The sequence below is a fragment of the Andrena cerasifolii genome, chromosome 6, assembly GCF_050908995.1.
Source record: "Andrena cerasifolii isolate SP2316 chromosome 6, iyAndCera1_principal, whole genome shotgun sequence".
NCBI lineage: Eukaryota > Metazoa > Arthropoda > Insecta > Hymenoptera > Andrenidae > Andrena > Andrena cerasifolii.
This window is the reverse complement of record NC_135123.1, coordinates 2,424,472-2,447,925: the sequence shown is the minus strand read 5'-3', so window position 1 is coordinate 2,447,925 and position 23,454 is coordinate 2,424,472. Positions and strand designations below refer to the sequence as shown.

Here is a 23,454-nt window from a genome sequence, read left to right as displayed (position 1 = left end):
TTGCGAAGAACGAGTCGCAAGAGCAATCGCGTCTCCTAAATAGCAACGATGTAATGAATTTTCAAAATGTGCTTGCTCAATTGCAGAAAATAGGTAAACATGCAAAACATAGAGAAGACTGCGGCATTGAACACCTACGAATAACTGGTGTGAAACGGTGTGGCTTCAAGAGCATCTTCAGCGTAATGTGCACTTTATGCCATTACAAAGCTGAAATCCACAATCAATCGAACGAAGCCGAAGAAGTGGATAGCAATCAGGGCGCCGTTAATGCAACAATTTTATGTGGAGGCAGTTATGCTCAGTTGGAACACACTTTTGCAGGAGTGAACATACGTTGCATGTCGAAGAAAGAATTCGTGAAGAATCAAGATGAATTCGTCAAGTCCGCAATTGCCGCTGCAGAAGAAGATATGTTAGCAGCGGCTGAAGAAGAAAAACGTTTGGCGATTGAGAGAGGCGACGTTCTTCCCGGGTCAGGGACCCCTCACATCCCCGTTGTGGCCGACGGAAGCTGGATGAAGAGATCCTACCGCAGTGGATGTTACGATTCTGCGTCTGGAGTCGGCGTGATAGTTGGCTATCACACGAAAAAAGTATTATTTTACGGCGTTCGGAACAAAGTTTGCAGAATTTGTCGGATTGCTGCGAAAAACGAGAAAGAACCCCGAAAGCACACATGTTTCAAAAACTGGAAAACATCTCGAGCATCGACTGCTATGGAAAGCGATGCTATAGTAGAAGGATTCAACACTAGCGTGGAAAAACGTGGGCTCGTTTATTCTACACTGATTGCTGATGGGGACAGTAGCGTGTATAAGAAGATTATTGATGCGGACCCATATAAGAGACAGATTCGTGTAAAAAAGATTGAATGCACGAATCATTTGTTGCGAAACTTTTGCACAAAAATGAAAGCGATTGTAAAAAAGACCACATCTGGACCATTGAGACAAACTGTGGAAAGTAGCATTCGCCGGATGCGCACGGACATCGTGAAAGCCGCAAAGTTTAGATACAATCAGAATGTATCAATCGACGAGAGGACGAAGAATTTGTATGGCGACATACAGAATGTTCCAAGCCACGTGTTTGGTGAACACGCAGAGTGTGCAAGACTAGAATATTTCTGCGATGGAAAGAATAAAGAGAATGAGAAAAACATCGTTCCAGACTTGATGAAAATTGGAGTGTACCAGGACGTGAAAGAAATACTTCGTCCACTATTAGCTCATGCGGAGAGCTTACTCTATAATACTACTAATAACGCTGTGGAAAGTTTGAACGGACTAATTGCCAAGTACACTGGCGGAAAAAGATTAAATTTCGCCGAAAGAGGATCTTATACAGGGAGATGTGCTGCTGCTGTCGTGGAGTACAACAGTAACCAAGTGCACTCGCGATTGGATGCGGTTATGAAGAAGAAAACGCCCGAGGTTGTGCACCAAATGGAAGAAAAGAAAAAGAAAGAAAAGGAAAAGAAAGCTGCAAAACAGAAGGAAACGAAGGCTGCGCGATATGTACGCAAGCATTTGCCCTCGCAGAAAGATTGTGATTATGGACAAAATGCACAGAAGCCAGACATGCCATCCGAAATGTACGAACTGGAGCGGGAAAAGCATATGCAAATGCTCAGTGACTGGCAAGAGAAAAGACATGCCATTGAAGATGAAACAATCGGACAAGCAAAGAACCGCAAATGGTTGCAGTACAGGTCCAAATTGTTGACAGCATCCAATTTTGGACAAGTGTGCCGTCGCCGACCTGACACGCTTTGCGCAAATACAGTAAAATCAATTCTTTATCCGAAGATAATTAGTGCACCCGCGGTAGAATACGGGAAAGAATGCGAGAATATTGCTCGCGAAGAATTGAAGAAGCAATATACAGATATTGCGGAATGTGGATTTTTCATCGACAGCTGCATCGCCTTCTTAGGAGCTTCACCGGATGGAATCATCGGTCAAGAGGGTATTTTGGAAATCAAATGCCCCAAATCAGCGGAGAACTTTACGCCTGAAGAAGCTATTGAACAAGTTCCCGCTATCCGGCGCATGTTCACGCGTAACGCAGGTATTTCAATAAGTAAAACGCATCACTATTTTTATCAAATACAAGGCCAGTTACACATTACTGACAGAAAGTACTGTATATTTTGCCTTTGGACCCCGAAAGGGTTGAAATCTATAAAAGTAGAGAGAGATGATGCGTTTTGGAAAAGAGAAATGGAGCCAAAACTTGTTCAATTTTATTTAGAATGCATGCTACCCGAATTAATAGATAGTCGGCACAATAGGTGCATGACTATTCGGGAGCCACAATTTATTCTAGCAGAGAGAGCGAAAGAAAAACCGAAAAGCTTGAAAAAGCGAAAAAGGTCTCTCTCCAGAAATAATTAAACTATTATAACGGCCCGGCGTCGCACCGCGTTGTAAAGCGCGGCACCACTGACCCCGTCAGTGGTGACAAGTGCCAGCGATGGCACTTTTACTCGCGGATCATCTGATCACGCGAGTCGATCGACGCCGCCGTTACTTCCCCAAAGAAGTGACGAAGAAAATAATAAATATGATCGATCCGGCGTCGCACCGCTGACTATCGTCAGTGGTGACAAGTGCCAGCGATGGCACTTTTACTCGCGGATCATCTGATCACGCGAGTCGATCGACGCCGCCGTCACTTCCCCAAAGAAGTGACGAAGAAAATAATAAATATGATCGATCCGGCGTCGCACCGCTGACTATCGTCAGTGGTGACAAGTGCCAGCGATGGCACTTTTACTCGCGGATCATATGATCACGCGAGTCGATCGACGCCGCCGTCACTTCCCCGAAGAAGTGAAGAAGAAAATAATAAATTTAATTCACCCTTTAATTTTTTCAGACACATTTCTAAATTCACAGCGGAGCTGTTACTTTTTGACCCGTCGGGTAACCGGCTACCCGGAATAAGTTCAAGCCATTGAATGTGGTATTGTTCGATCATTTTTACCTAATATCAAACAATACCATAGACAATAAAGCATTCAATTCCTTGAAGTTGTTTCGGGTAGCCGAGTACCCGACGGGTAAAAAAGTAACAGCTCTAGTTCACAGGAGCAGACAGACGGAATCGGGCTCGATCAAATGCGCCAGGTTGATTCACACGGGCCTCGCAGGTATACATGATGTTCGACGAATTATTGAAACAAATTTTTACTTTTATATAAAACTTACAGAAATGTCTGCGATCATTTGTTACAGGCGGATTCTTTACCAAATTACTGCAAACATGGTTTATGGGACAGTAATGTCAGGACAAATGGAATGATAAGTACCATATTTCAGGTAAAGTTTAACAGCTTATACATCTGCAGTAAAATTTTGTACGTTTACAAAACTACAATTAAGTATTTCCTAATGAACTTCATAATGTGTTACAGATCCACACTGCCTATGTCATCTTTCGGTACGAGCGACCTAAGAAAATTGTAGGAAGACCGTCAAAGAAGAAGAGGAAATACACCATTTTTATCTGTCCATTTCAAAGGGGCGAAAGCTTGAATGTCGAATTTCAATTCTCCAATGAAGTTGGATTGATTTATTGTAATGACTATAACTTGATTAGAAACAAAAAAAATATAAAAAAATGTTGTGTTAAACGATTTTGTCAAAAAGGCACTAACAACTAAAAAATACTTCTACTGTTGTGCTACAATTTCGATGGTGTTTTTCAACTTTAAATAAAAACGTGGTTCAGGATATTTCATAACAGAATATGAATCAATTTAGTATAGCCTCAAGTGTCGAAATGAATTTGTTGCGAGATATATTGCTCCACGATTTTATGTGAAAATACACCATCGAAATTATAGTATAAGAAAATAAATATTTTTTAGTTTTTAATGCATTTTTCATAAAATCTGTTATTATAAATTGTTTAATATACTTTTTCTAGTTTTTAGTGTTTGTGGATTTACATTACTCTTATTGCTGTATGTAGTTTAACAGTTTGCTTGAAGAATGGTTGATTTATTGTTATGGGTTATTATTTCTTGGTGACTAGGTAATTTTTTCACCCACTCGGAGTTTTTTCATAATTTTGTATTGTCAACCAAACTACGCACCTCTGCAAAGTTTCGAGGGAATTGGATGGTTGGAAGTGGTTTAAAATTGAGTTTCCACATTTGAATCAAACAAACAAACAAACAGAGGATCGTAGCTAAATAAAATCGTTTAATGGGACATTCCCAAATATCAGTATTGTTAGTACTGAACTCTGGTTTATATTGATAAATTTTTACAACCGTGGAATAACAATTCCGAAGAAAACCATGTACAAAACTATTATTGAAACAGACAATTCTTGTTGATATAAAAGATAATTTGATGTATAGTTAGATGAAAAAAAGCGGCATATGTTTTTAGAAGAATTACAGCATTCATAAATTTCATTACGATCGGCATGTTACACTTCGGTGATGTACCTTATTCAAATTGTATGCTTTGAATTTGCACATTGATTATACAAAGTATTGCATCGTTCTATGTATAAATAAATACTAAATTAGTATTGTTTCATTGACATGTTTCCTAACTTCACTACTCAACCTCTCTATCTTTCAATAGTGCTCTGATGCTAGACGCAGGAATTGGCGGGCTCCAGCTACAGCTGATGCACGAGGAAACACCTACAGCGGTGGTTATGTGTGCGTGACTGACGCACCGCAGTTCCCCACACGTAACCACCGCTCCTGTCGATGTTCCCCCCTCCATCAGCGGTACATGGAGCCCGGCGATCGCTGCCTAGACGCAGCTCTCGTGCCGTATTCCTCCAAGCTTCTCAATAGAAGGAGCTGTGGCAACAGCGCGGCAGAGACGGAGACAACAGAACATGCGGCAACTATGCTGTCAAAAATTCGTCTACGTAGAGTACCGGTAGATGTCACCATTGTACAACTTCTTTTTACCGACCGCAGTAGTTTTATTAGGGTCCGTCTGTTTACAAGGGCGCTTCGATCGATTCGGACCATAACAAAAAGGAGACGGCCCCCTTAATCTTTGGTTTAATGAATTTTGCAACGAAAAGTATAAATTCTATTTAAATTTAGGGACCTTGTGTATTTAAAATATAAAATGTTGAATCATAATGCTCATTAACTGTAATAGTAGTAATTTTATTCTTTGCTTCTTTTTACGGGATAACATTGTATCATTCATACATTTTATCCTTATTCGCTAAGGTGTCTTATCTATCTCACTTTAATATACACATTCCTCCATACACATACCTATATCCATTTACACATCCACATTCACCTCACTTAGCTTAGTTGTTAACTATCCTATTTACAATTATTTACAATGTTTACATATTTTATCGTTTTTTTTGAACTTGTAACATCCAAACCTCACAAAAACTAAAAAAAAACGCGTTTTACACTAAAATACACCCTTAAACACAAAATATTTTGTGACTTTGAAATTTGCATTCTTTTTTTCAAAATCAATCTCCTCATAAAATGAACTTGCTGACAAAAAACGATTTACAGATTCGTATTCAGCGCACAAAAGTGTATAAGAAATACGTATTCGATGTTACAAGTCCAGGTAGGTATTGAACAGCTTCATTTGCTTGATTCATTTAGTTTGGGTTCATACCAAAATTTATTTTGGTGGAGAAATACGAAAACATTTACATTTTCTGGTGCAAGGCAGCTTCTCTTTGCCGTAACAATATTTCCTGCAGTAGAAAACGTATGTTCTGATGCAGCTGAGGTGGCTGGAATACATTAATAGTGCCGCGCAAGTTTGGCGATTAGTGGATTCACATGCTCGTGATTTTTCCACCAATTGTATGGGTCCAGATTTCGGTCAATTTGCGGTTCAGACATGTATTTCTGAAATTGTGCCGTAACATCATTTGTTTTATTACTATCTCCGAATATAAAGTCCATAGCAGTTGTTCGATTGTTCGTTGAACTTTGATGAGACTCGTCCGCAGGCGTTGGCTCCATTAACTGGAGCTGACAGTTCACCTTTGACTTAATAGCAAGCCTTGTCTCAATATTTGATTCATGCATTAAGTCTTTATACCGCGGATCAAGGAAGGATGCAATTCTTCGTGCGGAAACGAAAATTATATTATCGGCGAGGTTGAAGCGAGTTCTACATTCATTTAATACAGTGTCTTTAAATTCTAGTATCGGAACCGCATCATCAGTGCCAGGTAATAAGTGATGCGTAACTAGCATGTTTAAAATTGGATGCACCATTGACACAGATGAAGTGTCTACACACAAAAGTTCACTTGCAATCTGCACTGGGCGAAGCGCTGTGACTAATGCACTCAATATGCCCCACTCGGTTGCTGTCATTTCCAGTTTTATAGCTATGGCTTCGTTAGTTACAGTTTTGTCAGTCAAAACGCTGACGACCGGAATTTTATTCTCCACAAGGCGCTCAGCCATGAAGAAGGTGGAATTCCATCGTGTTTTGACGCTTTGAATTAATTTAAGAGTTTTTAATTTACGTTGTATTTGTGCTTTCTCAAGTGCTGCAGTAACAACATTTGAGTGGCGGAAGTGCGTAACAATTGCACTGGCTTTGGAGCATACCCGTTTTATTTCGCCCTGGCTCAGCCCTACATTGATACATAGTTGTAGAGTGTGCACGCTACACGTTAAGTCCTGCTTTTCAGCTACATTTGGTAGCTGTAGCACTGCACCAAAGATGTTCGATGCATTATCTGTAACGATGCCTCTAATAATGTTTTCGATCTCCCACTCCAAAAATACATGTGTAAATCTTGCTGCAAGATTTTCTATCGTGTGGCGTTCGCTCATTTCTTCTGTTGTAAGGGTCACGTTTACAATTTTCCAGTCCTTGTTAATGAATCTGGTCTGTACAGTTAGATATCCATCTTGCGCTCGTGAGGTCCAGTTGTCTGCTGAAATGGCAACAGCTGATAATGAGGCCAGTACCTCTTTGATTTTCACGCCAATGTCGTCATGCAGTGCTTGCAGCCTCCTGGTTATGGTTTGGGCGCAAGGAGGTTTATACGCGGGCTCAACAACGCGCATAAACCTCGCGAAACCAAGAGTAGCAGCGAACAATGCGGGCAACATATTGATAGCAATCATTTTTGCGAGCGCTTGATTGATTACTTCAATGCGGTCCCTGCTACATGGATGCGATAATGCGGTGGCATCTTCCAAAGGTGCTCCAAGTCTCCGCGATCGTGGTTGTGGTCGGGGAGTTTCTAGGAGTGTTTCTGCCGTTTCATTACCTAAAACCGATGGCATTGAAACCAACTCATCTGCAGTCACATCACTGCTATCAGCATGGGAGTTCGATTCTGAGTCTTCATGTCTCCTACAATAAAATATAATGATATATTATTCGTCGATTATTTATTTTGATTGGAGATGTTACATCAGGGTCATTCCACACCAAATCGATCACTTTTCTCCTTGATGTCTGGAATATTGTTCAAACTAAAATATATAGTATATTAGTACACTACTGGACAAAATTAAAGGATCACTATAATTTCCCGAAAATGAAAATTTATCGGCAGTTGAACAAAGTACGAACTACAGCGAGAAATTTATAATTCAGTGGACAAATATTCCAAGTATGTCACAAAATTAGTAAAAAGTAGACTTAATAAGAAATGAAGATAGCAATTGAAAAAGCATGGTCAGTTGTAAAAGGAGACTGACGAATTATGAAAATCTCTTATCGGGGTCTCGTGAATTATCAATAATAGCAATATAATATCGAACCAAAAGTTAATCTCACTAATATAATAGAAATGATACCAAGAAGGCTAAAAGCAGTAGCTACCAAGGGGGAAACGGACAAAATATTACTTTATGTAAAACGTTATCGTAATAAATTATGGTCGAGTGCAAAAATGCAAACATTGCCTTCTCGATATGAAAATGTCATTTAGTAAAGTAGAAAAATAGAAAAACATAAGATAATGTGAATAGTGGACTGCGTGGTTACAATTTTGCACATACTTCAGTTTATGTTGATAACTGTAAAATTGCAAATACTTACTTACCTTCTCTTTTCAGGCGGACAATATATCTGATGCTGTGACTGCAAATGTTGTGCAAGTGGTGTCGTCGCACCATGCGTTTTCAGCACGCTATCACAAACTAAACATGTAGCCATCTGTCCATTTGCTGACTTCTTGCAGTGGTCCCAAACCCAACTCGGCATTTTTATGTTATACAGATGTTTTCACTGTTTTGCGCGTAAACTAAGACGGTGTTTCCTGGTTTGACAGACCGTTCACACTGACTTTCGAAAGTCTTGAAGCGTTAATGAAGACTCGCATTTCCTATGATTGGTTGAGTCAATCGTGTGGGCGGTTGCAAATTGTGATTTTCTATTGGTTTTATCCTCAAAGAAGGGGGCAGCCCTTAGGTTTTCTTGGGACTTATGGTGGAGGAAATGTCCCTTGGTAGGGTAATGCTTGCACGTGAAAACAATAAAGATTGACTTGACCGCGCCAAATTTGGGACCGTCTACCGGCAGTGCGGGTTTATGATCCTGATGATCTGCGCTTCGGTAGTGCCGCGCGGATGGATTGACCGTCGACCAGAAGTTGGGACCTTTCTTTATGGTCTAAAGTGTCGAGAATATTTGAATGGTAGAAAACGTTGAAAGGATAGAAGCCATAAAAAATAAACACGCACATTGCTGTAGGAGATATTGAAAAAGGGACAGAGTTCCGTTATGGTGAATTTGACAGCTGCAGTTAAGGATGGGCAATATAAAACGAAGAAAACTTATTTCTATAGATATTTAGATACAATACTAGTAAAAACTACTTAAGATGAAGAGCTTAACTTTAACTATGTACATTAGCGGGTCGTCCGTATATCGACGGCCATAATGTTTTATTATTGACTCTATTTTATATGAGCATCGCGGAACAATATATTTCTATGTAGCTGTCAACGTTGGTCGACAAGAGTCACTAAAGTGACGGAGTTTTTTTCCGGTTATGGTGCCAGAGTAATAGCCGCAGCAATCGCGCAAATTGAATTCTTAAGCTTAAAAATAGCGAAGAAATCACGCCCGCATCATAAACCCCGCCACATTTCGAATCCTTAATATATCATCTTAAATTTTCGTTTAAACTTTCGTCTACCATCCGAACGCCGGAAAAGTTAGCGAGGGCTCTTGTTAAAGTCATCGTTTAGCTTATGTTTCGGCTCATATTTACATAAATTAACAATTTATACCAGAGACAGTAAGTATTTCATCAACTCATTCATAGAAGCCTCCAATAAAAAGACTAATGATTATGCTACCCTTGTACAGTCAATGTACCTGCAACCATTTAAAACATAATTCATTAGGCAGAGCAGACCTTAAATTATAAACAAAAGGACATTTTTTTGATAAACAGGTGAATATTAAATTTGGCGATTTTCATTAATTTATTTATGAAATAAAAATAAATTTAATGAATTAACTACTAATTTTATCATTATATCTGTATACAATTTATTTATTTACTATTTATGTTTAAGTAAACAACAGGATCCTTTCTCGTCAAACGTTCGTGACGCAGACATCATTCGAAAACAGTCGTGTTCGTTCATCGTCAACGCATTATTCTCGTTAAAATCACCATATGGACAACAACGTTTTTCCTTGTCTGGTTGTCCGTCGGGCCAATGAGTTCTTTTTCATCATGATATTTTCAATCAGTCACTTAAAATTAATTTGTCGAGTGACACTTGTGGCATCGTATGCTCAAAATTGAGCCCATTCCTCATCGTATTTCGCGTTCGATGGTTTCCAGTGATAAACATTCCATACAAGAAACGCACCACAATTGCTGTCCCAAAATTGAAAGTTCAACAATTCGTAGTCCGTCTGACAGAGAATTATCATTGTGTTCCTCTGTATCTTGGGCGTTTTCGATAACATTTTCCGAATCGTTGTTTTCCTCGATTATCAAGGCAGGTGGTGGGACATGTAGTTTTCTGGCAAGCCCCAATGCACACGTCCACAGAGTTTAGCGTTGTATGCAGAATTTTTTACGGGTTTTCCTTTCCAACGACGAGCTGATTGTATTTTGACCATTGTGTAATTGCGTAAAATGACAACAAAGATTGTTGGTTATGCGACACACACGCGACCCGATTGAAGTTCGCGAATATTACCAACTGCTGTACGAGAATATTTTCTCATTGAGCAATGTTGCCACGATCGCAAGGAATTTCCGACTCACGATGATTATGTATATATAAGAGTTTTATTAATATAATTAAGATATATATGATCTACACTCACAAAATACAACACATTGGCACACTTTTCACTGCTTTTCATGTAAGTAAAAAGGAAAATTATAGTTTGATTATTTCATTTCTAGCAGTTGCATGTCAGGTACATTCCAACAAACAAGTTAGTGATAAATCATCAAATATTCAATAAATTGGCAAAATAAGATAAAAAAGAAGAGCGAATTCAACTGAATTTGCGATAAAAATACACCATTGCCATTTCTGACTGGTTTTCATCACAGGAAAAAGCCTTATTAATATCTTGGAAATGGATTAACTTTTGGGTAAGATTGTCACTAAAGTTCATCCTTAATCGTCGCATTACATGGCGTTGATTTACATGGCATAATCAAATTTTGCGCATTTATGGATTTGCCGCGCCTAATCTTTCATTCATTTTACGACACTATTGTTTCTTCGATTTCTATCGCTACAGCAGCTGTTCGTTTAAAAGTGACGAAGAGGGCAGCTGCTGAGAAGAAGAAAATTTGTGCGGAAAAAGGGCATACCGATGGTATTTTAGTATCTGGCGACGGAACGTGGAGGAAAAGGGGATTTTCGTCATTGTTCGGACTAGTGACACTAATCGGCTGGAACACTGGTAAGGTCGATGACGTACAAGTAAAATCCAAATATTGTAAAGGCTGTGAATTTTGGGAAAAAAGGAAAGGAACTGCAGAATATGAAAAGTGGGCACAATCGCATAAAGAAAATTGTCAAGCTGTCACGAGTTATATCGGTGGGACGCGAATCTCTCCCCCCCCCCCCCCCAACACCACGCGCGCCTGGCGCGGCCCGGCGCTACCGACCGCGGCCGCGAGGTGGCCGCGAGGTGGCCGCGCGCCGAGCAGCGCTCTCGCTGGCGAAATTGACTCGGCCGCGCTTATAGGTCGGCACGAAGGGCCCGTCAGGTAGAGTTCTACCACGAGCGTTTGGCAACAGATAGTACTCTCCCAGCGATCTCTTGCACACCACAAGCTGTATCGTTGCGTATTTTTGGTCTCCCTTACTTCCACGGCTCCTAGAGGAACGCTGTCAATCTTAGGGTCAAATTTCGTCTCGGAGTACATCCTATAACCTCCGTTGCTCCCGCGGGTTTTACCCACTGGGCGAGTGGACTCAAGGTTTCCCGGTCAGGGCCATTGGTGGAGGTAACAGCCAGAGCACCAGAACGACCAACGCCCCAACTCCTACCCCTACCGACGAAACGCACCGTATCACGCGCCCGCGACGCGCCACGCGCGCTCCGCCGTTTAGCCGCTAACAAGGGGACCCCACAGCTGAACCCCCGTGGATTTTAATAAAATTTTAGGGGATGAATCTGGAGGTCACCTCGATTACCCTCTGCTAAATATTTTATGCCAATCAGCATTATTTATAAACAATCAATATGTATGACTTAAAAGCAATTCACTTCAAGCACATTTCAAGAAAGTGAGTTGAGTGAGTGCGTACAGCGCTTACTTCCCACCGAAACAGTACGGGTTTCGAATCCCGGTCATCCTAATTTTTTTTTCCTTTCCTTCAACCCTTATTTTAAATAATTAAATTTTATACTGCTTTGCTTCATAAATATTGTAATTTGTTAACATAAATTTGATATATAAACATGGTAAAAATACATAACTTTTATACACGTACAAACATAACTGATACATAACGACTTGTATCAACTTGTACTATAAAGACAAGACACTGTAAATTATATATTTAATATGAAATTTTTCTTTACAATACATACATGCACGTCTACGTAACTTTACAACTATTTATCTATCTACCTATCCTATTGTACAGGGTGTCCCACTAAGGAGTGGACAGCGCGATATCTCTTAAAGTATTGTCGATAAAAATATAAAAAAAATAGGGAATTGCATGGTTCGAGGGGGCCCATTTATTAGCGCGAACGAATTTTGTTTCCGATTATTATTTTAAAAGATACGATGGTCAAGTTCGGTTTTTCAAATGGAACTATTTTTTTTGAAGACATGAGTTGATAGTGCGTTCCAAGACAAATTCAATAAGCTTTAATGTATACACTTTATTTCCACTGGTTTTTAAGATATTGCGCTTGCAAGTTTACTGATTTTCACTGCAAGAAACCCCTCTGGAATGGCAAAAACCGGGGCGGTCTTACTGACGCCACGGGTGGCACTGCCTGTTGAAATGGATACTTACCTGCCAAAGGTCTACGCCAGAAATGGCAGGCCCAAAGGCTGGACAATTCTTTTCCGTGAGAAATGCTACTTAGGTAGGTACATCTGCGGTATCGAGAAGCGCATCGTTACTTTTATTTCGCACTTGCTTCTACGCTCGGATGGCCGGTTCTTTTGTGAGGGATGCAAATCCGATTGGTTCTGATACAATCTGTTCCCTATGGTTGAAATTTAGTCTAGCAACTTTCACTCCTCCTAACCTAACCAATCCAACTTGCATCCCTCCCAAAAGAACCGGCCATCCGAGCGTAGAAGCAAGTGCGAAATAAAAGTAACGATGCGCTTCTCGATACCGCAGATGTACCTACCTAAGTAGTATTTCTGACGGAAAAGAATTGTCCAGCCTTTGGGCCTGCCATTTCTGGCGTAGACCTTTGGCAGGTAAGTATCCATTTCAACAGGCAGTGCCACCCGTGGTGTCAGTAAGACCGCCCCCGGTTTTTGCCATTTCAGAGGGGTTTCTTACAGTGAAAATCAGTAAATTTGCAAGCGCAATATCTTAAAAACCAGTGGAAATAAAGTGTATACATTAAAGCTTATTGAATTTGTCTTGGAACGCACTATCAACTCAGGTGTTCAAAAAAAATAGTTCCATTTGAAAAACCGAACTTGACCATCGTATCTTTTAAAATAATAATCGAAAACAAAATTCGTTCGCGCTAATAAATGGGCCCCCTCGAACCATGCAATTCCCTATTTTTTTTATATTTTTATCGACAATACTTTAAGAGATATCGCGCTGTCCACTCCTTAGTGGGACACCCTGTATAGTTATTATAATGCAACAGCAAGAAAATAAAAACTGAAATGTATTTGTTTCCATGTTTGTCTATTAACTTCTATTATAAATAAATAATAATTATATATATATTTATATAATTATATTGTAATATATTTATTTGTAGTTGTAAGTATAATAGGAAATGGTAGTAATACGATTTCCCGTCGAAAACTGTCGGCTTCACGTATGGGAGAGTGTTAATATGGGTGTATATTTATTTTTAAAATAATGAAATTAAATAATTTGTTTTATTTCTTGCATTATTTGGTACATTCAAATTTTCTTCACCTTGTAACTCTTCATTCTGTAAATCTTCATCTACTTCTGCGTCTATTTCATATTCTTCGATTTCATTTTCATTGATAATGAAGTTGTGCAGAATACAACATACCGCTATGATTTGATTCCCTAGTTGAAAATCTGAAATGTCCAGATATTTGAGTCTTCTAAATTTTCCATTCAAGCGAGCAAATGCTCTTTCAATGATCGACCTTATAGAAGATAATTTGCTATTATATGCGATCTGTGATATTGTTAAATAGCCATCATCTTTAATCGGGGTCATACAACATTCCAATAACGGATATGCCGTATCTCCAATGATATGGTACCTTGATGGAATCAACGGATTCTCTCCATTCCCCTGATAGCCAGATCTGGCAGCAGAATCTGACGTCAGAACTGCAGCAGTCTGCGTTCTGATGTGCAGAGCCTGAGGTGCAGTGCCTGATATCAGATGGACAGCGGATCGACAGCAGATTTCGCCGTCTGCTAGGCACAGCGACAGCGCCATCTGAGGTCCAGAATTACCAATCAATTGCCTACAGATGGCGCTGTTGCTGTGCCTAGCAGACGGCGAAATCTGCTGTCGATCGGCTGCCCATCTGACATCAGGCACTGCACCTCAGGCTCTGCACATCAGAACGCAGCCAAATGCGGACACAGACTGCTGCAGTTCTGACGTCAGATTCTGTGCTCTCGTGCCAGACCCTGCTCCCAATCTGATGTCAGATTGGAGACAGATAGTTATCAGGGTCATTAAATCCCTATATAAGGGGCTATTTCTAAACACCCTAGCGTCATACATACGCCCAGGCATTCCAACACAAATATCAATGAAGCGGACCTTATTGTCGCATACCCCTATACAGAAAGAAAATATGAATGAACTATTACTCATTATAAATATTTCATGTACACATACCTTGCAATATTATAGAATGGAACCCTTTCCGATTATAATAATTAGTAGCATTATCTGTTGGTTGCTTACACGGTATGTGGCAACCGTCAATTGCGCCTATTACATTTGGAAAACCACGCGAAGGTTGTTCAAACACCTGCAATTGATATATTATATTTGAGCAGTTTTATAAATATAATATGCAGTATTATATAAAGATTATAAACATACATGTGATATTGAATCATAAGTTTCGGGATTTGGGCACTTAACATATTTTGGCCTCAGCTTTACAATTGCTGCAGTAATTTCGCAAAATATACCATGCCCAGAACTTTTGGCTATGCCAAATCGGTCTCCAACAGATAAAAAACTTTCTGGCTTAGCCAACATCCATATAGTGAACATAATTTTTGTGATCAAGTCCACTGGATTGTTTTGTCCACCGATCATAACGTTTCCAATTTCATTAATTAACATCTATAATATAGATTACATATTTTATTTTATTATTTGCATATTAAAACTATCGCTGAATTAAAGAATTTATACTTACTTCAAAACTGACTCGTGACATCCGAAAATGTTCCTTAAATAAATTATTTGAATATAAGGGAACATTCGTTTCTACATAATTTTTATTCCTGACCCTAACTTTGCGTTCTGATGATGATATATCATTCATAGGAGTTGCTAGTTGCTCAGCAGCCGTTTTTATCACTTCTAAATTCAGCCCACTATGCTGAGCTATTAATAATATTGCGTTCATTATTACAAAATTGTAATGAAAATTGTAACAGGACTTCAACCTAATTAAAAAGAACAACTAAAATGTTATTAAAGCTTGTATACTGCATAGAAACAGCCACCTGAACGTATCCTTCATGCAGTTTCAGAAATAGCTGCATTTTCATAATGCTGTTTTCATTATTTTCCTTATTTCTACTATTAAATTTGAAAGGTTTTAATGTACCTGCTGATAACTATGATAACTAGAATATTAATTCCTTTGATATGCACGCAACACTTTAAAACACACCTAACACATGTAGCTTTAAAACAGAAGTGGACTGAAGTGGACGACAAGGCCTCGGGGGACGCGTCAACAAAACGTCGTTAGCACCACCTATCGCACGATTTGAGAACTGCTAAAACATCGTGTCGTTCAGCGGAACTGAGCGGAACGATGGCTGCTCACTGATCAGTTCCCAACGGTTGGGGCCAACAGTTGTGTGCGCTGAACGCAGCCATCATATCGCGCATTTCTCACCGAATACGAAGCGCTCGGGCATATGGAGGAGGTCGCCGTTCCGCAGGGGGTCGACGCGTCACCGCGGTTGCTATATCTACCCCATCACGCCGTCGTGAAGCGGGCCCCCGGCGCGGGCGCCAAGCTACGCGTCGTGTTCAACGCGTCAAGCCCGACGTCGAACGGGACCTCCCCTCAACGACCATATGCTGGTCGGTCCGAAGCTACAGCGCGATATTCTGGCCGTCCTCCTCCAGTGGCGCATCCCTCGCTGTGCCCTCAAGGCCGACATCGAGAAGATGTACCGACAAATCGGTCGGTGGCTGCGCGCCTGTACGACCCGCTCGGCTGGATATCGCCCGCGGTGGTGGTTGCCAAAATTCTGTTACAGGACCTGTGGGTGCGAGGCTCGGACTGGGATTCTCCGCTTCCGCCGGACGTGCTGCAGGGATGGCAAGACCACGTCTCGTCCCTTCCCCTCCTGGAGTCGTTGCGCATTCCGCGGTGGTGTGGACACGACGTGTCCATCGCCGGCTGTGAGCTGCACGGCTTCGCTGATGCGTCCTCAAGGGTCTACGGCGCGGTCGTGTACTCCAGGATCGTTCATCGACACGGGGAAGCAGCACACATCACTCTCCTTGCCGCCAGAACGAGAGTGCCACCGGTCCAGATGATGAGCATTCCACGCCTCGAGTTGAGCGCCGCGTACTTCTTGCGCGCCTCCTGTAACGGGTAAAATCCGAAACTCCCTGACCGCTCTCGACGACGCACGCCTGGACGGATTCTCGCGTGGTGCTTGCGTGGCTGCAGCGTCACCCCTCCCAATGGAACGTGTTTGTTGCGAACCGCGTGTCGGAGGTTCAGTCCACGCTGCCAACGGACGCGTGGCGTCACGTCCCGACGCATGACAATCCGGCCGACTGTGCCTCGCGGGGTATGCACCCGCGCGACTTACTCTTGCACGAGCTCTGGTGGAAGGGGCCGAAGTGGCTCCCGCTGGCACCATCGGCGTGGCCAGCGTGTCCGACTTCGGAGGACTCGCAACCGGTGGAGGAAGAGACGCGACGGACGGTGGCACATGTCACCACGTCGCCCCCTCCCTGCCCGTCCCCCCCCCCCCCCGACGGTGTCGTCGAGAGAACGCGGGGGATGGGGGGTCGCGATATTCGGAGGTGCAGCGGGCACGCGTGTGGTGGCTCCGGTAGCTCTAGGGTACGGCCTTCGCGGACGACATCGTCGCGATTCGAAAGGGGGACCCAGTCCGAAGGGCCAGCCCGCTCCGTCAGCTGGCCCCGTTCGTGGACGAGGACGGTCTGGTTAGCGTCGGGGGAAGGTTGCAACATGCGCCCCTCCCTTACGGCGCTCGGCACCCAGTCGTTCTTCCGGCACACCACGTCTCGACGCTCATCATCAGCCACGCGCACCTCCGGGCGCTGCACGGTGAGCCCCAGCTCACCCTCAGCGTCCTGAGGAACAATTACTGGGTGCTGCGCGCGAGGGAGGTGGTTCGCGCGAGGGAGGTGGTTCGCGCGACCGTGCATCGATGCACGGTGTGCGCCCGGTTCCGAGCCACCGCCGAGAACGCAGATCATGGCTGACCTTCCCGCCGCGCGAGTCTCGCCGTCTCGTCCGTTCGAAAACACCGGTGTGGACTACGCGGGACCAGTAATGGCATGACCGGCGAAGGGTCGCGGATACAAGGCCCACAAGGCATATATCGCCTTGTTCGTGTGCATGTCGACGCGGGCTGTGCACCTGGAGCTGGTGTCGGACTACACTGCCGCGAGTTTCCTCGCCGCGTTTCAGCGGTTCGTCTCCCGACGCGGACGCTCTCAGCATGTTTACAGCGATAACGGTACGAATTTCCGAGACGCCGCGCGGGAGCGCGGCGCCGTGATCCGCGGCACGGTGAATTCGCCGGACCTCGCTGCATTCTCCGACTCCGAAGAGATCAGATGGAGTTTTATTCCTCCAGCCGCGCCGCATTTCGGAGGATTGTGGGAGGCGGGGGTGAAAAGCGCGAAACACCACCTGCACAGAGTCGTGCGAGACCACACCTTTTCGTACGAGGAGCTGGCAAAGGTGCTGTGCATTATCGAGGCGTGCCTCAATTCGCGCCCTCTCGTTCCCGCACCGGGCGATGACGATGAACTTGCGCTCACACCAGCTCATTTTGTGACCGGCGCGCCTCCGTTGACGCTGCCCCCGTTAGCGTCACTCCGGGCCCGATGGCAGCTCGTTCAGCGGATGCGGGACCACTTCTGGAGGCGATGGCACGCGGATCACCTCAACTCCCTTCAGCCGCGGCGTAAGTGGACCAGTCCAGAGAGAAGCCGCTGTGTCGGCGATGTCGTCGCCCTCAAGCGCGACGACGCTCCGCCGGCGCAGTGGCGACTTGGCCGCGTCTCGCGCGTCCACCCTGGTCCAGACGGTCGAGTCTGCGTGGTGACGGTGCGCACCGCACAGGGCGAATCCCTGCGGCCGATCACCCGCGTTGTTCTCCTCCCGTGCTCCCCCGCGCCCGCTGACGCGGACCGCGACGTGAACAACGCCTGTACAACACCGACCTCAATGTAACGCCCCACTCCGGTTCACCTTATCGCGTCACTGCGTGTCACGGCGGGCGGACGCCCAGCGTCGGCGTCCGTCATGATCGGCCCGGGCAACCGAGCCGAGGCGGGCGGAATGTTTCGGCCGCGAGTCAGCGCGCCGCTGCGTTTTGATTTAAATGTGCGTGCGAGAGCGCATAAACATGATGACTCACGTTTGTTAAGACGGTACGCGGCTCGCCCGTTTTTGCACGGGCCTCGAGAGTTCTGCTTCCGGGAATTTGACGGTTAGTTCTACGAACACCGTGCCGACATCAACACGCTCTCGCACGCACAGCTGATCGAGTTCTTTGTCGCCCAGCGACCCCGATTCTGGAACTCCTTTACAACGGCCCTTCGTGCCACCGCGCCCAGCGCACTGTACATAGCGTGTACATATTACTCGTTCCGTGTGCCATCGTGTTTTGTGAGTCGTGTATGTTCGTGTGTTCTCTTCGTGGCGTGCTCGTCTCCTGTGTCAACGACGCCCATTCGGCCAATAAATGTCTGGTCCAGCGAATCTTTGGAACACTTTTGTGGAGTTGCATCCCTTCCCTGGCCCTACCAGTGGCGATCCATCCAGCCTCCCACGGCATTCGATTAAACAAGTCTTTTTCTTGTAATGAAAAATATAAACACTTATATTCTATTGCCAAATTAAGATTTTTTGTTACCATTTTCGTATTTTTCTAAATTAAAAGAATTGTTCGAATTTGTCCGTACATTCAAGCATACCTCATAATTCTGGATAGATTCAATTTCACAAAATTCAATTATTCATATCCGACTGCATCCGACCCTTTGAAAAATTGATATTTTTTTTGCACAAACGCAGGTGCAAGTCAGGAGAAATATACTATTTTGCTCCAATTTTTTATTTGCACTAATAATTGTGCAAATTGAATGTTTTTAACTTTAAATTACACTAATTGAGTAATGTTCAAATATAATAATAATGAGTAATATGTGTTGGAAGTGAAGCACGCAGAGGTGTGCAACGTGCAAAAGTAGGAATAAAACGCTAGATAAATAAGAATGAATCATGTATGTAATCAGAGAGTGATTGGAATCGAATTTTGGGGAAACAAATAAAAAGGAAGCAAGCAAGTTTGTACAAGAAATCCTGCCTGCTCGCGCCATCTCCCCGAACCGATAGTAATTAGGCGATCAGTGGCTCGGCCCACTGACTCATGTGGAGCAGCGATCACTGCCCCTTCCCTCGAATCGCGATCGATGGAAGGGGAAGGCTATTCCTTCCAGGAAATCGAAGCCGGTTTCCTGGATCGCGCTCCGTTAGTCGCTCTGCTTTAGTTCATACGCTACGCACTCTTTTTGCTTTTCGCACCTTTGCTTAATTAAGATACGTTTTGCTTGTAACTAGCTGTGTTGCTTACTTGCTTGAGCTCCTATTTGCTGCAACCCATCTAAATTCAACCATTGCTATATTTTATTGTATATAGTGTGTAGTTTATTGAAACCGTGTACATAATTGTATAAATATATTCGTGAACGTTTTTATAAAACTCTCGTGCTAAAATAATAGACTAGGATATTCGCAGTGCCGTCGTAACCCAAACCGTTTCTTGTGCCGCTCCTCTGCTAAGCTTTCTAACAAAGTTCTAATACTGACCCATGACAATCCGCTCCTGAATTTAACAACTGACTATCATTTGTCAGCCATTAGCTGAAATCCTTTGCATCTATCACGTTGCATTGTTACCAAGTTTTAGCTGTGTGACACGTCAGATATATTTCATACCAATGGATACATTTAAAACCAATAGAGATATTTTTCTTCTATTTAAAAGAGATGAACAAATAGTGATAGACTATACTTTGTTAGTGGAAAGTTGTTTACGTTGTTGTCCTCCGTTGAATGAAAATCAATTAAGAGACTTGCAACACCTACTTCGACTGTTTTGCGTTAAATCTAAAAAGCGTTGGATGGAATCAAGCTACAATAAAAAACGTTTTTTCGAGAAAAACAAAGACTGGTTGGACCGTGAGTACAATTGGCCAAGTTTTGCGTGTAGCAATAATAATAATCCATTATGTTCTAATGAGGAATCACGAACATTATCAACAAAATGTTCAAAGAATGTTCTGTGCGAACAAAGAAAAGGAGAACTGAATCCTTAAGAAATAAATATACTGTTGAAGAATTGACTTTTGCAACTGAAATGAAATTGAGAGCAGAAGGAAAGGCGAGTATTTGTAAGATTCTTGATTTTTTATTAGAAAACCCCGACAGAATAAAAGATGTCGAAGATTTTTGTAAAAATATAAATAAAAATAAAAACATAAAGTCGCGTGAAATTTCAAAAGAAAAAGGTCTTTCCCTATTCATAACGACAAATTTGTCCAAAAGGCAATATAATTTGTTAAGAGAAACTGGCCTTAAGGAAGGAACTAATGTTTATCCGTCCTATTATAAAATTAAGCAAGCAAAAGAAGATTGTTACCCTCCTAAAAATTTTATATCAGTTGACGAACAAATGGCAAAAATAAGTATACAGGCATTACTTGATCATACATCTTCACGAATTTTGAAGGTTTTACAAGAACAAACCCCAACTTTGGAACTGATTAATAAGCAATTAGTATTAATTACTAAATGGGGCTGTGATGGGGCATCTGGGCAGTCCCAATACAAACAAAAAATTATTTCTGGACAAGATTTTGACGACTCTAGTGTATTTATAGCGAGTCTTGTACCACTGAAATTGGTAAATGATGAAAATGGAGATGTATTATGGCAAAACAATACACCATCTTCTACCCGATTCTGTCGACCAATATTTTTCCAATTTATAATACATGATTCATTCTTATTTATCTAGCGTTTCATTCCTACTTTTGCACGTTGCACACCTCTGCGTGCTTCACTTCCAACATATATTACTCATTATTATTATATTTGAACATTACTTAATTAGTGTAATTTAAAGTTACAAACATTCAATTTGCACAAGTATTATTGCAAATAAAAAATTGGAGCAAAATAGTATATTTCTTCTGACTTGCACCTGCGTTTGTGCAAAGAAATATCAATTTTTCAAAGGGTCGGATGCGGTCGGATATGAATAATTGAATTTTGTGAAATTGAATCTATTCAGAATTATGAGGTATGCTTGAATTTGCGGACAAATACGAACAATTCTTTTAATTTAGAAAAATACGAAAATGGTAACAAAAAATCTTAATTTGACAATAGAATATAACTGTTTATATTTTTCATTACAAGAAAAAGACAAACTAAAACTATTTCAATGTGTAAAAGCTGATCATTTTCTAAAAATGGAAATTGAAATTTTTTTTAGAATATTTAACTGAGGAAGCCCAGAACGCCCGAAATAATGATTTTAAAAACTACTGCGAATTATAAGCAAAAAGAGCAGCCGAAAAATGACAAATCAAAATGGTCTAAATAATTTATTAATAAGCCCCGATCCATGTATGTAGATGTATATATATATATATGGAAATCAACATGAAAGGACTCTTGGAGTCCCATTATTAAAAAGAGCAACAAGAAAAAAAAATGATTATTGTATTTATTATACAATATATTACCTGTAATCTTAGGTTATAATCATTAAATGATGAAATATGTAAGAATTGAACTGAATGCCTACCTAAACGTCGATCCGTCCCACTGTGCGCGGGTGCACTAATTATCTTCGGATAAAGAAATGATTTTACTGCATTTGCGCAAAGCGTGTCAGGTCGGCGACGACACACTTGTCCAAAATTGGATGCTGTCAACAATTTGGACCTGTACTGCAACCATCTGCGGTTTTTTGCTTGTCCGATAGTTTCTTCTTCAATAGCATGTCTTTTGTCTTGCCACTCACTGAGCATTTGCATATGCTTTTCCCGCTCCAGTTCATACATTTCTGATGGCATGTCTGGCTTCTGTGCATTTTGTCCATAATCAGAATCTTTCTGCGAGGGCAATTGCTTGCGTACATATCGCGCGGCCTTCGTTTCCTTCTGTTTTGCAGCTCTCTTTTCCTTTTCTTTCTTCTTCTTTTCTTCCATTTGGCGAACAACCTCGGGTGTTTTCTTCCTCATTGCCGCATTCAATCGCGAGTGCACTTGATTACTGTTGTACTCCATGACAGCAGCAGCACATCTTCCTGTATATGATCCTCTTTCGGCGAAATTTAATCTTTTTCCGCCAATGTACCTGGCAATTATCGTGTTCAAACTTTCCACAGCGTTATTATTAGTGTTATAGAGTACAATCTATTCTGATACAATCTGCTCCCTATGGTTGAAATTTAGTCTAGCAACTTTCACTCCTCCTAACCTAACCAATCCAACTTGCATTCCTCCCAAAAGAACCGGCCATCCGAGCGTAGAAGCAAGTGCGAAATAAAAGTAACGATGCGCTTCTCGATACCGCAGATGTACCTACCTAAGTAGCATTTCTGACGGAAAAGAATTGTCCAGCCTTTTGGCCTGCCATTTCTGGCGTAGACCTTTGGCAGATAAGTATCCATTTCAACAGGCAGTGCCACCCGTGAATAGTGTAAATACTCGCGCTGGCGACTCGCGACTACTTCTGCGACGAGTGACGCGTCGCACAGTGGGGCTGGAGAGGAAAAAAGTCTTAAAATGAAAGTTGTATTTTTATGTATCCATCACTATATCCTGAAAACCAATAGACCAACGTATCTAACGTATATGACAGGTATGTCATATTCATGTTAATTGCAAAGAAAAATTGATCTGAAATTAACCTTTCGTATTCTAACGGGAAACGTGTCAATATTCGTACGAGATAGTCGAATTTTTTCTGAATCCCTCTAGATATTTTTATTTTTTTACCGCATGTACAGTATTGTCTCGTTAGCGACTCGCTGGTCGGGACCGGCGTTGAGTCGGTATCGTGAACAGAACCCTAATTCCGAGTGTTCGTTTCTCGCTTCTTTCTGGCCGGAGGGGGGAGCGAGATGGAACACTGCGTGCGCGGCGAGCGTGCGCGGCGAGCGTGCGCGATGGTCGCAAGCGCAAAGGACAGAATGTCAGGCGTCCGAAAGACGGAGCGAGACAAAACATCAACGCGTCGTCGGTCTCGTACCGTCCTCGCTCGCTCTCGTTCCATCTCGCTTCAGCTTTCGCCGGGCAAGAGTGAGAC

At 42.3% G+C, this 23,454-nt stretch overlaps 3 protein-coding genes across 3 annotated transcripts in view; 1 reads left to right on the top strand and 2 right to left on the bottom strand.

Annotated features, from left to right (window-relative positions):
• The window catches only part of LOC143369612 (uncharacterized), a 48,184-nt gene extending 32,629 nt beyond the window's left edge, over positions 1 to 15,555 (bottom strand). Inside the window, exons 1-5 of the mRNA XM_076813771.1 lie at positions 15,448 to 15,555; positions 15,031 to 15,283; positions 14,706 to 14,954; positions 14,496 to 14,631; positions 14,195 to 14,434 (exon numbers count right to left, since the gene is read on the bottom strand). Of these exons, the coding sequence (XP_076669886.1) occupies positions 14,196 to 14,434; positions 14,496 to 14,631; positions 14,706 to 14,954; positions 15,031 to 15,243 (837 nt within the window). The 5' untranslated portion in view covers positions 15,244 to 15,283; positions 15,448 to 15,555 and the 3' untranslated portion in view covers position 14,195. The remainder of the gene's footprint in view (positions 1 to 14,194; positions 14,435 to 14,495; positions 14,632 to 14,705; positions 14,955 to 15,030; positions 15,284 to 15,447) is intronic.
• On the bottom strand, positions 5,771 to 8,210 carry LOC143370054 (zinc finger BED domain-containing protein 6-like). The gene is made up of 2 exons (XM_076814671.1): positions 8,050 to 8,210; positions 5,771 to 7,352 (listed from the first exon to the last, which is right to left on the bottom strand). Exons 1-2 carry the CDS (start codon positions 8,208 to 8,210, stop codon positions 5,771 to 5,773), a joined length of 1,743 nt encoding a protein of 580 aa, XP_076670786.1.
• Positions 15,556 to 17,457: 1,902 nt separating the features above from the next.
• On the top strand, positions 17,458 to 18,300 carry LOC143370044 (uncharacterized). The gene has a single exon (XM_076814642.1). The coding sequence runs from the start codon at positions 17,458 to 17,460 to the stop codon at positions 18,298 to 18,300; it is 843 nt and encodes a 280-aa protein (XP_076670757.1).
• The last annotated feature ends 5,154 nt before the right edge of the window (positions 18,301 to 23,454 follow it).